At 46.3% G+C, this 14,939-nt stretch overlaps 1 protein-coding gene across 2 annotated transcripts in view; it reads left to right on the top strand.

Annotated features, from left to right (window-relative positions):
- The window catches only part of LOC119465293 (papilin-like), a 56,708-nt gene extending 44,091 nt beyond the window's left edge, over positions 1-12,617 (top strand). Inside the window, exons 4-5 of one of the 2 annotated variants that reach the window (XM_049655979.1) lie at positions 3,298-3,489; positions 12,396-12,617. In XM_049655979.1, coding sequence (XP_049511936.1) covers positions 3,298-3,489; positions 12,396-12,418 — 215 coding nt within the window. In that variant the 3' untranslated portion in view covers positions 12,419-12,617. The remainder of the gene's footprint in view (positions 1-3,297; positions 3,490-12,395) is intronic. The other variant, XM_037726086.2, reaches the window with a different exon arrangement.
- The last annotated feature ends 2,322 nt before the right edge of the window (positions 12,618-14,939 follow it).

Genomic DNA, 14,939 nt, shown 5'->3' with positions numbered 1-14,939 from the left:
GATTTTGGCAAATAAACTCTCGAGTTATTTTTACTAAAAATCAGGAAGTAACCAAATTGACAGCGCACTTTATCATTAACGCAACATGTTTGCCTCAGCGAACCTGTCTGTCTTTATGTGAACAATTTATTCAGGGGGCAGGTACTCTCCACCAGCCATTGTCTCTTCTACGCACGTTATTCAGCGACTGAAATAACTATTAGCTTATACCATTCATTAGAACAGTGGAGCAATGGTATGTTGCTTCTTAGGCTACAAACTTTACCATTCATGCGTGACCGTTTGTACTCACAAGCGAGTCAATAAGCGCAAAGGAAAGGCAGCGTGGTTAGTGAGAAAAGTATTGGTTTGCTACCTTGCGCGGCGGGAAAAGGATGAGTTTCGAAACTCGAGTCAGCGCTCTAAATTGTCGTAGCTCACATCACTGTCACTATCACGGCAGGCTGGAAGACCACAGGAACGGTTCTAAAAAAATTAACAACGCAACTACTACAGCCATTACAACTGTACTGAACAGTTTCAACATTAGGTGAATCGTATTGAACACAGGTATTGCCCGCATTCTGGCGTATATCAGAAGATTTCTGCCGCTGTATAGCGGTTTTATTGCGATAGCAATTATATGGACACTCAAAAGCAGATTTCTGCCGTCGGCGTCGCCGTCGCCGTCGCCGTCGCCGTCGCCGTGAGGTTCCGTATGACGTCAATGGAGATGAAATCGTGGCCGCGCGCCGCCGAACGCTGTATGTGCGAGTGAAAGGGCGCGAGGGACGCGCTCTTTCTCGGGGAGTGAACGCACGGCGGAGAACAAACGCGCGTTCTGCGCCGTGCTTCCTTAAGGGCTGCAGAAGTAGGCGTCTCTTTCCTCCTTTACAATCACCATATATGTAGAGCAAACGCGCCTTCTTGCAAATGCGCGAGAGGCCGTGGGGGAGGGGGGGAAGGGGGAGGGAAGGGAGGCGACGTTTAGCTGCGGCACCAAGTGCCTATTTATATCAGAGGCTCCGGCAACAGTCACCAACGCCGCACGCATTTTGAGCGAACGCGGGCAAAACGCCGATGGCGTCGACAACAGTTCTGCGCGTTGCCGGTGCTGCTGCATGTCCAAGTTTATACAGCTGATAAAGCTAATATCACTACTCCGTATAGCTCTCTACAAATTTGCTATCGCAATTGATGCTTCACCTTTCAGGTGAAACTGCGACAACTTTTTTAATTGGCCTGCGCACTTAAAAATGTTCAATAAATATTTTTTTGCCTTTTGCGGGCATTAAGCAGTATTTTCACTTTTTTTCTGATTTTGAACCACTGGTGTTTGTGTGTCGTTTGATTTCGACCCCTGTGCTGTCACGCTGATTCTTAATTTTGCTGAAAATTTCTGATAGCATTGCGAACATCTGTTCGAAAGTTTCAGGCAAGTTGTACGATGGACCGTAAATGACGATGTTGCTTATTTGTGATATGTTTGTGAACACTACGTTTTATGTTTTCTTTTTCTGATACTTTTTTTTTCGTTTTCTTTTTTCAAGTACCCGTACAATTGCTCGCAGGTGAAGAACTAGATTAACTGGTCAGCGCCAAAAAGCATATTATGCCAAGAAGCAGCAGATGCGCCTAATATTGTGAAGTGGTTAGGGAATGGGGAAACGTGTGCCCTTTTTTTACCCGATTTAATTGTAATTTGCGTTTTGCCGTTGACCAGTCGCAAGAGGAATTTATCTGTCTGTGCGTCATTGTCAGGGCCTGTATTGCTTGACATCAGATAGCAGTATTTTTTTGTGTATTAGGCAAGGAACGTAGTTAACACATATTATACATCTCCTTGTAAACTTGATCTGTGCAACCTACCTACCAAACAGAACGCCAATAGAGCACCGCTCTTTTAGGAACTAAATTTTTTACATTTTACCTCAGCAATAAATTATTACCTTTATGTAATGGCGTAAAATATCAGTGCAACCAACAACTAACTCTCTGCGACAGGTTTTGCTGAATCAAGATGCAATACACGCACTGTACTACACCAATATATTGTATTGCAAAAGTCCCCTGTCTGTGTCGTAAGGGAACAAATTCAAGTTCTTAGCGTTGCCCTATAAAACGTTCCACCCACAGAACACACCGCTCATTTTTGAGATATACGTCGCATCTTTAATTGCGCTTTCGTGATATTTTTCTGCTGTTTAAAAATGCGTTCACCACTTGTTTTATGTTGCAATTCCACCTTATCTCTAAATGTCAAATAATATTTCTGTGATTGCTATACCTCCTGCGTTGAATGTTTTTAGTGTAACATATGGATGACCTTTTATTATTTCAAGTACCGGCTTCATCTTAAGTGCGTGCATTTTTGCTTTCTGTATTTTGCGTTGCTTCCCACAAAGAATTTGTTATGAATCCGAACTAGCTCAGGCCTAGGGATCCATGTACTTTTCTAACTTTTTTCACTGTAAGCTGTACGCAAGAAACAAACGTCAATTCCAGTGAAAATAATTCCGCAAAATTTCCTAAAAACCTGTTTGCCATTCCACCTACGCAACAACTTCAAAGGTGCAAAAAGTCCGTGGGATTTACTGCCGACGATAAGCACAACAACACAACCTTGCTCATTGACCTGAGCACTAGAGCCATGCAGCCAAGCGGAGACACGGTGATAGTCACGTTGTATAACCATGTACTATAGGGGACCTCACAAGTAGTAACGGAGCATGCCCGGCGTTCAAAAATAGGATGTCAACCACGGAAGAGCACTCACGGCTTAGTTCGCACATTGGCACGCACCAAACCACAGGGGCAAACGAAGCCTGCAGCAATTTGCAGAACGAAGAGGGCAAATTTCATTACCCATTTCGCCACGCTATCGTGATACACTTCCATGCTGAAATAGCATGGTATTGCGAGGAATACACGCGTCTTCAAAAGCACCATATCACTTGCAGTCTTCACTGCATATACAATTTTTCTTGCCGTTCAATTGCACCTTGCTGTTTTAGACAGCAAACATTTAAGAATAAAACAATTGAAGAGCACTGTTTTGAAATTATACTGCCGCAAATATGAGGCCGGCATGGCAAAGTGCGAATGTACTTCTTAGATATGTATAGGCACCTTTTGTGGAACGTAAAAGATGCCTAAAAAATCAAAGTATGTGTACGCAATGCTAATTAATGTCAAACGGCTGAATAAATTCATCGTTTAATTAGGGGCAAGCTATTATTTGGCTGTCGGAAATATTTTCAAACTACGTCAATTTAGATATCTTTGTTGTGTCAACTAACATAATTTTTTCGTTAACAGTTACAGATCACACACCTCTACCAAGAGATGACTGCTGGTATTGGATCAAACATTTAGACCAGTGCAGATTCAAACGTGACACCTTCTACCCTGACTATTACGGGCGAAGGCAGCGTACTTTACTATACAGGTTCTGTGGAGAATCAAACACGAAATTATATGCTTACTACTACAAGATTAGGAATTGTACAGGTAAGCAAATATAACCGAAAGCATAATCAGTAAAAGAGTCACGTGACGTGTGGGTTATAATTATCTATTGCAAAATAACATATATTGGAAACAACAGCGAAAAGACTTTGGTGTCATTCAAAAGGAATATTTATGAGTACCTTGTAGGAGAGGTGGGGAAACTAATATATTTATTATTGGATGACATACCGTTTTTACAAGGTACTTCCAAAAGGGTATACTGTTTCTCAAAGACACAAGGGTGCCTCAGCAGTTTTTTCCCGTTCTCCATAATGTGGCGAAATTTTTATGTATATATATATATATATATATATATATATATATATAATATATATATATATATTATATATATATATTGTAGTGAGGCGTTGGAACTCTGAAGTGGGTCGTCCGCTCCAACGCCTTGAAGCGGGTCCTTCTAGTGGGTCGTTTCCTTCGGCTCTCGAGCGCCGCTCGTCCAGGGAGTCCGTGCTGCGCTTTTTGGACAGTCGCCCTTGCGCTGCTTCGAGTGCCATCCAATAAACATCCTTATAAATTCGTAGAGGTGCTGGGTATCGTCTGTGACGAGTATCTTCTTCGAAAGCGATGGTCTGTCTGCCGGCGTCACCTCTGAGAACGGCGAAAGTTCTATTTCGGCGGGTGTGCAATGAATTACGGCGTTGTGGCGGGAGAGAAAATTCCATCCCAGGATGATGTCGTGCGAGCAAGCAGGAATGATGATGAATTCGACGGCATACATGTCGTCCCGAATGACGACGCGAGCTGTGCATACTGCTGTTGGGTGAATACTTTGGGCGCTAGCCGTACGAAGGGATAGCCCCGAAAGTTGCGTCGTCACTTTTCGTAGGAAACGGCTAAGTATGGCGTCCATAACGGATACGGCGGCTCCAGTATCAATAAGGGCAGATGCGCGAACACCGTCTACAAACACGTCTATTATGTTCGAAGGTCTCTGCTGAGGGCTTTCACAGTTCGATAGTGTCGCAGCCCTTGCCTCGTGGACTGCGACGTCTAGTTTTCCCGATCTCTTGCGACCTGACGTGGCCGCATCGGCGACAATGAGCGATGTCGTGGAGACGGTGAACGGCGGGTAGATGGAGCTGGGCGGAACGTCGGTGACGCAGGCGGCGGTGGTTCGTAATTAGGGCGCCTGGACTGGCTCATTACGGGTGATGCGACTCGAGGCGGCTGCACGCGATTGCAAAAACGTGCAACGTCACCGGCGTAACCGCACGCAAAGCATATGGCACGGTTGTCGTAAGTGCGCCAACGGTTTGCCGGAGAGGGTCCCACCCATGGCTCAGGACGCGGTGGACGTAGCGGCTGCTGATATGGCTGCATGGTGGGCTGCAGACGGAGCCTAGTGAGATCGGCGTACGTAGGCGGTACAACCGCTTCGAACGATGGTGGTCCAGCGACGGCTTCGGCGTAACTAAACGGGGCAGCCGCAGAGATTGCTTGGGCCGGTCTAGCGACAACTTGAGCGCAGCTAAGTGGCGACGGTGCCGGAGGGCGCTGGTGATATTCGGGCATGAATTCGGCGATTTCTTGTTCAATCACTCGGCAGATGGGAGGCGAGAGTGTGGTTCATGGCTGTTCCACATGCTGCGGGTGGGAAAAGGGAAGCAGAGAGAGCTGGCGTGCAATTTCTTCGCGCACAAATGTCTTCATTTCTGCCAGCAAAGTGGTGTAGTCAGAAACGCTTGACAACCCAGCGAGATGTGCGCCCCGTGCTGGCGGCCGACGGGTCAACGACCGCTGCCGGCGTAGCTCCTCATAACTGGCACAGCGTTATTAGCTCTGCCACCGTGCGAGGATTTTTGGCGAGGAGCATGGTGAAGGCTTCGACGTCGATGCCCTTCATGACATTTTTGATCTTATCCAACTCGGACATGGTCGCGTTGGTTTCCTTGCACAAGTCCAGGATGTCCTCTATGTAACTGGTGAAAGATTCCCCTGCCTGCTGAGCCCGTTCGCGCAAACGCTGTTCTGCTTGTAGCTTACGAACAGCAGGGTGGCCAAACACGTCGATAATTGCAGTCTTGAAAGCGGACCAGGTCGGGAAAGCGGATTCGTGGTTGCTGTACCACAGACTTGCTACTCCCGCCAGGTATAATACCAAGTTGCTCAATTTTCCTACCTCGTCCCATTTGTCGGGTACGCTCACGCGCTCGTAGATGGCGAGGCAGTCCTCCACGTCGGTGCCATCCGCGCCAGCGTTGACGAGGGACACTGGGACATGCGGGTGGTGCGGGAGGAGGCGTTTGCTGGGAGGCGTCTTGCGGCATGGCAGATGGTAGTGCACGGGATCGAAGCTCCAGGGGCATCGAAGGGGCTTTGGAGCGGTTTTGAAGGTACAGCACTCTCCAACAATTTATAAGGACGTTTATTGTACCTGGCTCGGACCTTTGCTACAAATGAACAAGAGCGGCAAAAGAGCATTCGCGGTGACACCAACACTTAATTCTGCGCCCACGTTTCTTCCTGGGGCGCTCGTCTGGCTCTCAGTCCCTACCACCGCAACTGAACTCTCTTCGAAACTGCTGCCCAAATACGAAGGCCCCTACCGTGTCGTCGAACGTACGTCCCCAGTAAATTACCTCATCGAACCCTTTCAACCGTCTTCGGACATGCGCCGTCGAGGGCGCGACATCATCAATGTGGAGCGCCTCAAGATATACCATGACCCACTCATGGTGACAACCTGTTAAGTCGCTGGCGGCTCCCTTTTCGCACCCGGGGTAATTGTAGTGAAGCGTGGGAACTCTGAAGTGGGCAGTCCGCTTCAGCGCCTTGAAGTGGGTCTCCTTCTCCAGTACCTTCTAGTGGGTCGTTTCCTTCGGCTCTCGAGCGCCGCTCGTGCAGAGTCCGTGCTGGGCTTTTTGGACAGTCGCCCTTGGGCTTCTTCGAGTGCCATCCAATAAACATCCTTATAATATATATATATATATATATATATATATATATATATATATATATATATTGTGAGGGGGTGTACTGAAAAATTCAGATAGTAGCGTCTGTTTGTAACCGAGAAGGCAAGTGACGCAGAGCAGGAACAGCTGGTTGCCCGAACAGATCACACTTGTGCTAAGCACTGGCGATCCGGCTGGCCCTCTGGTTGCACTGCGGGCATTGAACAGACGTTCTGGCTGGCCTTGTCCTTGAGCTCTTTTTCTTCATTACAATTACCCCCGGTGCCAAAGTGGAGCCATCCTGGCGACTTACGACGTGGGGCCGAGCGGGTCATAGAATTGTTTCAGGTGGTGAACGTGGACAACATCGCGTCCACTGGGGCGGTTGTCGGATGTCGGTGTAAGCGGCTCTATGACATAGTTGATCGGAGATTTGCGTTCGACGATGCGGTATAGTCTATCATACTTCGAGAAAGGTTTTGTCGAAAGTACAGGCGTGGTACAAGGCACGGACAACAAGATAAGTGTGCCGGGAGAGAAGTTCGAATTCGTAGCGTCGCCATCACGATTGGCTTTTTGTCGTTGTTGGTCGTCGGAGGTGAAATGTGGGTCTAATTGACGGCATTCCTCGGCGTATCGGGCGGCGGCTGAAACAGGAGCACACTCTGACGTGTCTGGTTTATAAGGCAAAACTGTATAGATGGTATGGGACGGATCGCGACAGTAGAGCAGGAAGTAAGGGTAAAATCCCGTAGTATTTTGGGTAGCCTTAGTGTATGCGTACGTGACAAATGGGAGGATGATGTCTCAGTTTGTATGCTCCGATGAAACGTGCATGGCGAGCATATCCCCAAAGGTTCGATTGAAACGCTTCGTAAGCCCGTTAGTTTGAGCATGGTACGCCGCGGTGGCCCGGTGAACTATGCGGCATTGAGCAAGCAGAGCTTCAACCACCTGCGACAAAAACACCTGGCCTCTCTCTCTCTATCTCTCTCTCTCTCTATATATATATATATATATATATATATATATATATCACGACGCGATTCCGACAATAGGGAGAGGTGGCACAATTGTGAGCTTGTCGCGTGCATGAGGACGCCGCCGCGGAAAGACCAAGCATGCTAGCGTGCATGACGTGCATCTTCTTTTTGCCTAGCACTTCGTCTTGCGTGGTAGACGTCAGCGCGCACTGTTTTTCTTATCACGGAGAAAAGAAGTGCGGTGCACTGGCAGGGGACCCACGCTTATGAAGGGAACAGACCGTGTAGACGAGCGATAATGAAGACGCCGAGGACGGCATCTTCGGCCAACTTGTAACGATAGCAGCGCCACAGAAAGGTGAAGCCTGTGCATGTTGCAGTGAATGCAGCCGATTCCTCTTTCTTCGCATATGCGGGTGCTAGTAAGATGCGATGGACAGGCAGAGGAGGCTGATCTAGCATCCACACCTGACTGGTGTTTTAGGATGGGATTGTCAGTCAATCAACCGTGAACGTAAGGCGTCAGGATGGCGAATAGTTGTTGCCTTGTTCGTGCATGTGGAGGTCAGAACTGAGTGAAGAGACGACGAAAGGAGATGAGTGATGGAATCCCAGGTTTGCTGTAGCTGAGGGCGTTGGAAATAAGTATTCCGAAACGGCTAATTCCGGCAGCGGTGGCGGCACAGCAGAGACTTCCGATATCCTGGAGCTGTTAACTACAGGATGTGGGCAAGGCGCTACGCGAGGGATGCCATAGCGAACCTAAGCCGCGTCCTTCATGTCGTCGTAGACACTGGGACCTGGCGGATGCGAAAGTGGCGAGAGAAGACCATCTGGCAGCTCGCAACTTGCTTGAAGATAGCGCAAGCGCTGGTCACTGATGTTGCGAATATAGAGATGATTATCGAGCTGGAGGAAACAGACTGCCTGGTTGGTCCTGTAGAACATGTGGAGGCCCGGTATCCGCGTGAGAGACACCGGGAAAGGCTGCTATCCCCAGGAGAGACTGTTATATTTGGCGAGCTTCACCACCTAGAGGAACTTGCTTGTTGCTTGGACTTGCTTGTTGCAGAAAAAATATTTTGTTGTGTGGTTTTAACAGGCGATGCATACCAACGCAGGATGTTGGTATTGCCTGCAACATTAGGCTTTAGGCTGCAGCATCCGCACACCACGCACTAGCATATGTTCGTTTTCTTCGCCTTACACCCCAAAACCCACCTGCATAATGATGTGTGAGCTTCCAGGACCGTACCTGAACCGTGAGCTACTATGAAAACATATAACCGTGATTGTCTATGATAGTCGCTGGGTACTGAAGACATTATGCTGTCATTTGATGCAACGTCACTAATTACCAGCGTGCGCCTCCACTTGTCAGTGACCACCTGCCAAGATTGCATACTACGGGACAGTTCGTTCGCCGAACGCAAACCTTTCTATGGGCCCGATTTGTGCAGACATACCTGAATTTGGCTTTACAATACATACTTATAGTTTGACTCGAACATTTATAAACAAACAGATGGTACAGCTTTGGAAGCGACGACGCCCGTCACGGTATCAAAACTAGTAATGCAAGTAATCGAAGCCAAACCACTTGACAGCATCATGCCGGCGCACAAGACGTTCCTACGTTACGTAAACGATTGTTTTAGCATCTTAAAATAAAGCAAACATCACTTTCTTGAATGCCAAACTGCACATCACCCGAGCATCGTGTTCGTGGTGAAAACAGAAAATAATATCAGCCTGCCTTTTTTGGATGTACAGATTCGCCACTCAAACAGCAGCCTGTTTTTGGCGGTTTACGAAAATAAGACACACGTGGCGCTATTTGGATTTGCTTCCTGTCACCCAACGACTCGCAAGTGGTCAGCGGTATCATCTTTGATTACACGAGCGGCGCGCTCCTGCTCAATGAAAGACATGGACAAATAATAAAAAACATGCATCAGGAGCTGCGCGCCAACGGTTCCCTCAATCATTTTGTGCAAAACACGAAATGCACCAACCTTCACTGTGGTTCCAAGCCCGGTAGAGCATTTCGCTACCATGCTGGTAACCCTGCATAAGAGGCGTCCGCGAGGCTCTAGCCAGAGTATTCGCTAGATACGATTTCCGAATCTACACCTTTTTTTTTGCCATTACTCCTCCCCTATTGGTCGAAAGTTTTGTGGGTGTGCCCACTGCGCCTGCATGTCACGCGACGACACAAAACGGCGAAAACTCACCGCGTCAAAGTGACTTGTACACATCAAAGTTGCATTATTATGCCGAGTAAAGCTGTAAGATTTTCGGAATAGCCGTAGACCGGCCCGTTCCAAAAGCAATAGACGATGTCTGCCAACCATTGATTTGGACACTGGCTACTCTGAGCGGCCGTCTACCATGTTGTTATTTGCGTACAGAAAGCATTTTAGGTGGCAGTATGACGCGGTCAAGCTCTTTTTGTTGCACGCCACCGCTATTTTCGACCAGCCACCACAAACTAAGCAAGGGGAAGCGGGACAATCGCAGATACCGGTACCGCCCTCCTCATTCTGGTATCAACTTTCACTGCACTACATCGGCGCCACCAAAACCCTCGCCACTGCTGCGTGCTCCTCACCTCTTGTCAGCCAATTAGATAACAAAAACTATTCAAGTAAGGCAATGCAATTCGTTTAAAGCAAACAAAAGTGACCTCCTAAAAACTAGGAGAGCGTTTGATTGGTCGGTTCAAACAACGCTGTGGGTCACCACCAGATTCTTGCGTTGGCGGTTACATCAAGTTGACGTCAGGAGAGTGGAGTAAAAATATATTGGAATAGTTTTACGCTAGAGCGGGCCTGATCAGAATTTTCAGGGTGTCTTATATAAGGTCTCATGTGTGCGGCCACAATAGCGCCTACATTAGAGAAACAGCAAAGTTCACCCGGAGATTGGAAGAGCAGTAATGTGGTGTAAGAAACACGCAACATCCGTGCAGGATGATTGCGGATCACGTAAAAGCGTATGACCATCGTGCAGACGGGGATAACGCACCCGTAATTCCCAAGGAAAAGAATCCAGGTAGTCGTCTTCACGTAGAATCACTACTTATTTGGACATCTTCTGGTAATCTTCAACGCATGGAAGGAAACCTAACATTCGATTATTCGCGTTCCTTCAGGCAAACCCTGCCTTGTAAATAAACAACGAGCCATTGCCTACCTTATGTGCACAAGGAGCCCTCAGGAGTTCTGAAACGTCATTTTTTGTATTTTTCACATGGTCGGTGATTTAATTTTGTTCTGTGCAACATAAAGGAGAACGCTGAGGATATACAATATACGGACACACTTCACTTTGTACATCAACGCATGGCTGGCATACGGAAAGAGAACAGGCTGATAATATTACTTTGGATAATACCTCATACCCCATTTTGAGTAGTATTAATAAAGAACACTCGATGAGCGAAACGTTGGTGCTGCCAGATTCCGACAGCTCTCATCGCGCGGGCACACTTACCCGTGGAGGTGGCGCCATTACGATGACGGTCACTTTGGCGTTCATATATATATATATATATATATATATATATATATATATATATATATATATACACACATACACATCACCCTCACTGCCACTATCCCAAACGTGTGTTATTATGGGCGCATTCCTTGTCCACACAAGCCCTCGCCTTCTAAGTGCGCCTCGGTAAAGCCCAATACAAACGCACTCGCTTGCCTGCAAGGAGTACATAACTCGAAGGACGCCCAGCAGCATTCAACTGGATATTGCGCCACCCAAAAATCTCAAATTAGCCCACACCCAAATTTCAAGTTGTCCCACCCCAAAATATCACTTGAGCCACCCCCCCCCCCCCGAATAAAACTTCAAGTTGACACACTCCTAAATTTAAGTGGTCCCGCATGCAAATTTCAAGGTGCCCCCCCCCAAATTTAGGTTGGTCCCCTGGCAAATTTCAAGTTGCCCATACCCAAATTTCAAGTTGGCCCACCCCCAAGCATAAGTTGTCCTACCCGAAATGTAGTTGGCTGCCCCCATTTAGGTTGTGCCCCCCTTAAATTTCGTTTGGCCCACACGCAAATTTTAAGTTGACCCACCCCAAACGTAAATTCACCCACCCCTACTATATGCTCTCCCATGCATTTTCTATGGAGCCCTGTGTATCTCTGTGGGCATTTTCATTTGAACTTTTTTTCGATTGAATTGTTCATTTCTTATCGCTTATAAAGCTACCCATCATCTACATTTACTCAATAATAACAAAGAAATGCCTGACGGGGCTGGGGCACTCGCCAAAGAATACTTGCACGTTTAAAAAGTCTGGCTCAGTAATATTTGCTTATCCATACAGGGCATCACTGTTGCTCGTATTTATATTTTAGCGGTGTGACGTTTGTTACTGTTTGTAGGTTCGATTAGCATATAAACATTCTAATATCGTTTTATCATAATACAGACTCTAATTGTCTTTTAAGGGTTGCCGTTTTGAGATTTGCCATGCTCTTAACTGCAATTGCAAGGATGTTATTGGTTTTGAGAAAACTGATTACCAGCAATTACCTTCTATCCAGTGTATGAGAAAACTAACTACGCTATATATTCTATGTTCAGAATAATTTACATTCTGGTTTCGTTATTCTGGACCTAAAAACGTTGTAAAAAAGCCATAAATATAAGTTTACAAAGTCTATTTCGAATGTTATTTAAAATTTATAATAACAATGCAACTAAAGGGGGAATCGTAAACACTGCTATATAGTTTTCGTTTCCTAAAGGCCGAAGAAGATTGCGCTTCTGAAAATTTTAACACTGCTATATAATGGGTGGATATGGCCAAGTAGAATGTTGCCGATGGATTAGTTTCAAGTTTAAATACGAAGTTACACTTCCGCCTTAGCATACAGGTTTTTGCTTATGGAGTCACTTCGTTTTCCTAAACTGGCGCGTAGCTTCATGAAGTTAGGATGTTAAATTGAATGAAGGCTTGTTCAATTTTCTCTATTTACAGAAATTGTGGTGCGAACGTGGTGATCAAGAAATATGTTTATAGCTGAAGAATATTGTAACAATCTCTTACTTCTCTCCGAACATAATTTCAATAAAGTGCAGCAAGTGGAACCCAACTCGCCTTTGACACTTTTCTTGCTGTACCCAGTGAAGCCTTTTACGTCAAATTTCACCTAAAGAATGAAACGTAACTCTAAATAAATATAATAAGCAAATCATTGTGGCACTCAAATATAACAACATGCATTGACAGCTCATTGTAGTTCCTGCCTACAATTTTTTATGTGACTGACTTAGATTGTTTAGTATTTCACACTATGATAGTACAAAGTCGTGTACTGGCATGTACAAAGATACATTTCGTACACCCTTTGTGCTCATCGTACGCAAGCTGTTATAAAGCTCACTAACGCAGTCAAACTCTTTAAGATCATAACTGATTATACCATCATGGCATCACGACAGAGTAAGTACACTTTTGAATCAGAACGGTGCTGCTTCTTGAAACGACGGTTTAGACTGATTCATGCTTACAATATTCCATGATTTATAATGTCTTGGAAGGTTTCGTATAAACATGTAGAACCCATAATTTGTTTTCGAATGCAGAATACTTTAATTCTGGAAGGTATTATTGTGAATTCAACAAGAGAGTGGACTGCTTTATGTTAAAATCACAACGACATTACCGTTTCCAGAAGCAGCCACTAAGACGTACAATGTGGTGCACACTAGTTTTATTTGATGCTGATTTATGAAGACGGTGCATATAGAGAGTGTGCGGCACCTCAAGATGTGCTTATGTTGTTAATGATGATGATCATATTTATTGGCAACCCCTTTGAAACTGCGCCGCGAGAGGTAGTCATATAGTCTGCTTAGTTTATTCTGATTTTACTACGCGTACCGCACTCTAGCCATTGGGCTTTTTCTCCGTGATCTTTTGTTTCATTGATATAACAATTAAATGGACACGCAAGGCGCATTTCTTCCGTCGCCGTCGCATCGCCGTGAGGTTCCGCATAAAGTCTACTGACGATGAAATCGTCGCCGCGTGCTGCATGCTCTATGTGCGAGGGAAAGCGTGCAAGGGTGAGCCGCCGATCACGGCTCAATCTCCCGCACGAAAGCGAAAAAAGCGGGAAGGAAGCGCTCCGTCTTCCAGTCACGTGCAACACTCCGGAGCGAGGGTAGGGAGAGGGGGGTGTGGGGGTGCGCGTTTTACTCCGCGCCGCCCGAGCGACAGCGCGCGCCTGCCGGGCAGCAAGGTTCCGTGGGGACTGAAGGGAGCGGGGAGGCTGCGTACTACGACGCGCGCTCCCGCCCGGGCGGCTGTATATTGAAATTAATCTGCGGTGGGGGTGGCCCTTGCTCCCTGTGCTGTATTTTCGCGGCAGTTTTGGCGTTGATGCGAGTGGTGGGACGAAGGCCCCAATTCGCTCGCTTCTGCTACGGCGTTTATTCAATACAGCGTTTTGACGGCGAGTTTTCGTGGTCATCGAGTGGCATGCGTTCATGTTTGCTTTTGCGTGCTTGACACCGTGCTTGTTAATTTAGTTAGTATGCCTATGTTTACACGTTTCTGCGGCCGATAAAACTACTATGCTTACTTCGTACTGCTGTCCATTAGTTTGCTATCGCAATCGATGTTTCGCCTTTCTGGTGAAACTGCGCCATTTTGAATACAACTTTTTTGCCTATATTTACAATTATCTATGCCTACAACGACTCCGCCTCTATGAGTCTCTTCCCTGCCTTTTTTCCACATAACTCAAAACGTCTCTTTCTTATCTCAACCTCCTGACCACTTAATACTTCCATCCACTTTGAAAGCCCACACTTCTGCCAGACGGACGTACCCTGCGGTTCTTGCAGGAAGCATACCTCGGCATATCCAATTCTGTCATCGAATAGCCAAGCACTGCTCTGTATTATTTCTGCAAACTGTAAAACGGTTATAAAAAGTGTGCGAAGTAAAAAAGGCCTGCAATCGTATTGTTTCCAGTTCGTTCCTAGGTTTGCTTTGTTACCATGTGCTGAGGCATTGAACGATGGCGCCACAAACGCAATTCTTTGACTACTTGGAAGCGTCAATGGGCTATACTTGTGACGACACCACACCACGAGTGTGCCTATGCTTTAAGGCTATTTAGTTCAAGGTTTTTGTCAACTCAACGGCATCACCTTCTTAAGAACACCTAATGCTGACGTCAAACCGTGAGCTGCCACTAAAAACGCACGTAGAAAGTTCTCAGTACCTTCGCATTTGTCATCGTAGCATCTTAATGACGCAGTCAGAGCACTTGCGGTTGTCTTCTTTCTAAGGTCCCACAATGCTACAAAGGTAAATTATGTAACTTTTACTTTGTAAGATATGATTCTGCTAAATTTCTCTGGAGAAGCACGCAGGTTACAAAAAGTATATTTAGAAGCTTACACCAACGTTCATGTTATTGGCATATCGCAATGTGCGTTGCGTTAGAGGTAAGACATTACAATGCATCCTACTGCAGATTACGCAGCGACTGTGTAGCAAGGCTCTGGT

The sequence above is a fragment of the Dermacentor silvarum genome, chromosome 9, assembly GCF_013339745.2.
Source record: "Dermacentor silvarum isolate Dsil-2018 chromosome 9, BIME_Dsil_1.4, whole genome shotgun sequence".
Classification (NCBI taxonomy): Eukaryota; Metazoa; Arthropoda; class Arachnida; order Ixodida; family Ixodidae; genus Dermacentor; species Dermacentor silvarum.
This window is presented reverse-complemented; position numbering and strand designations above follow the sequence as displayed.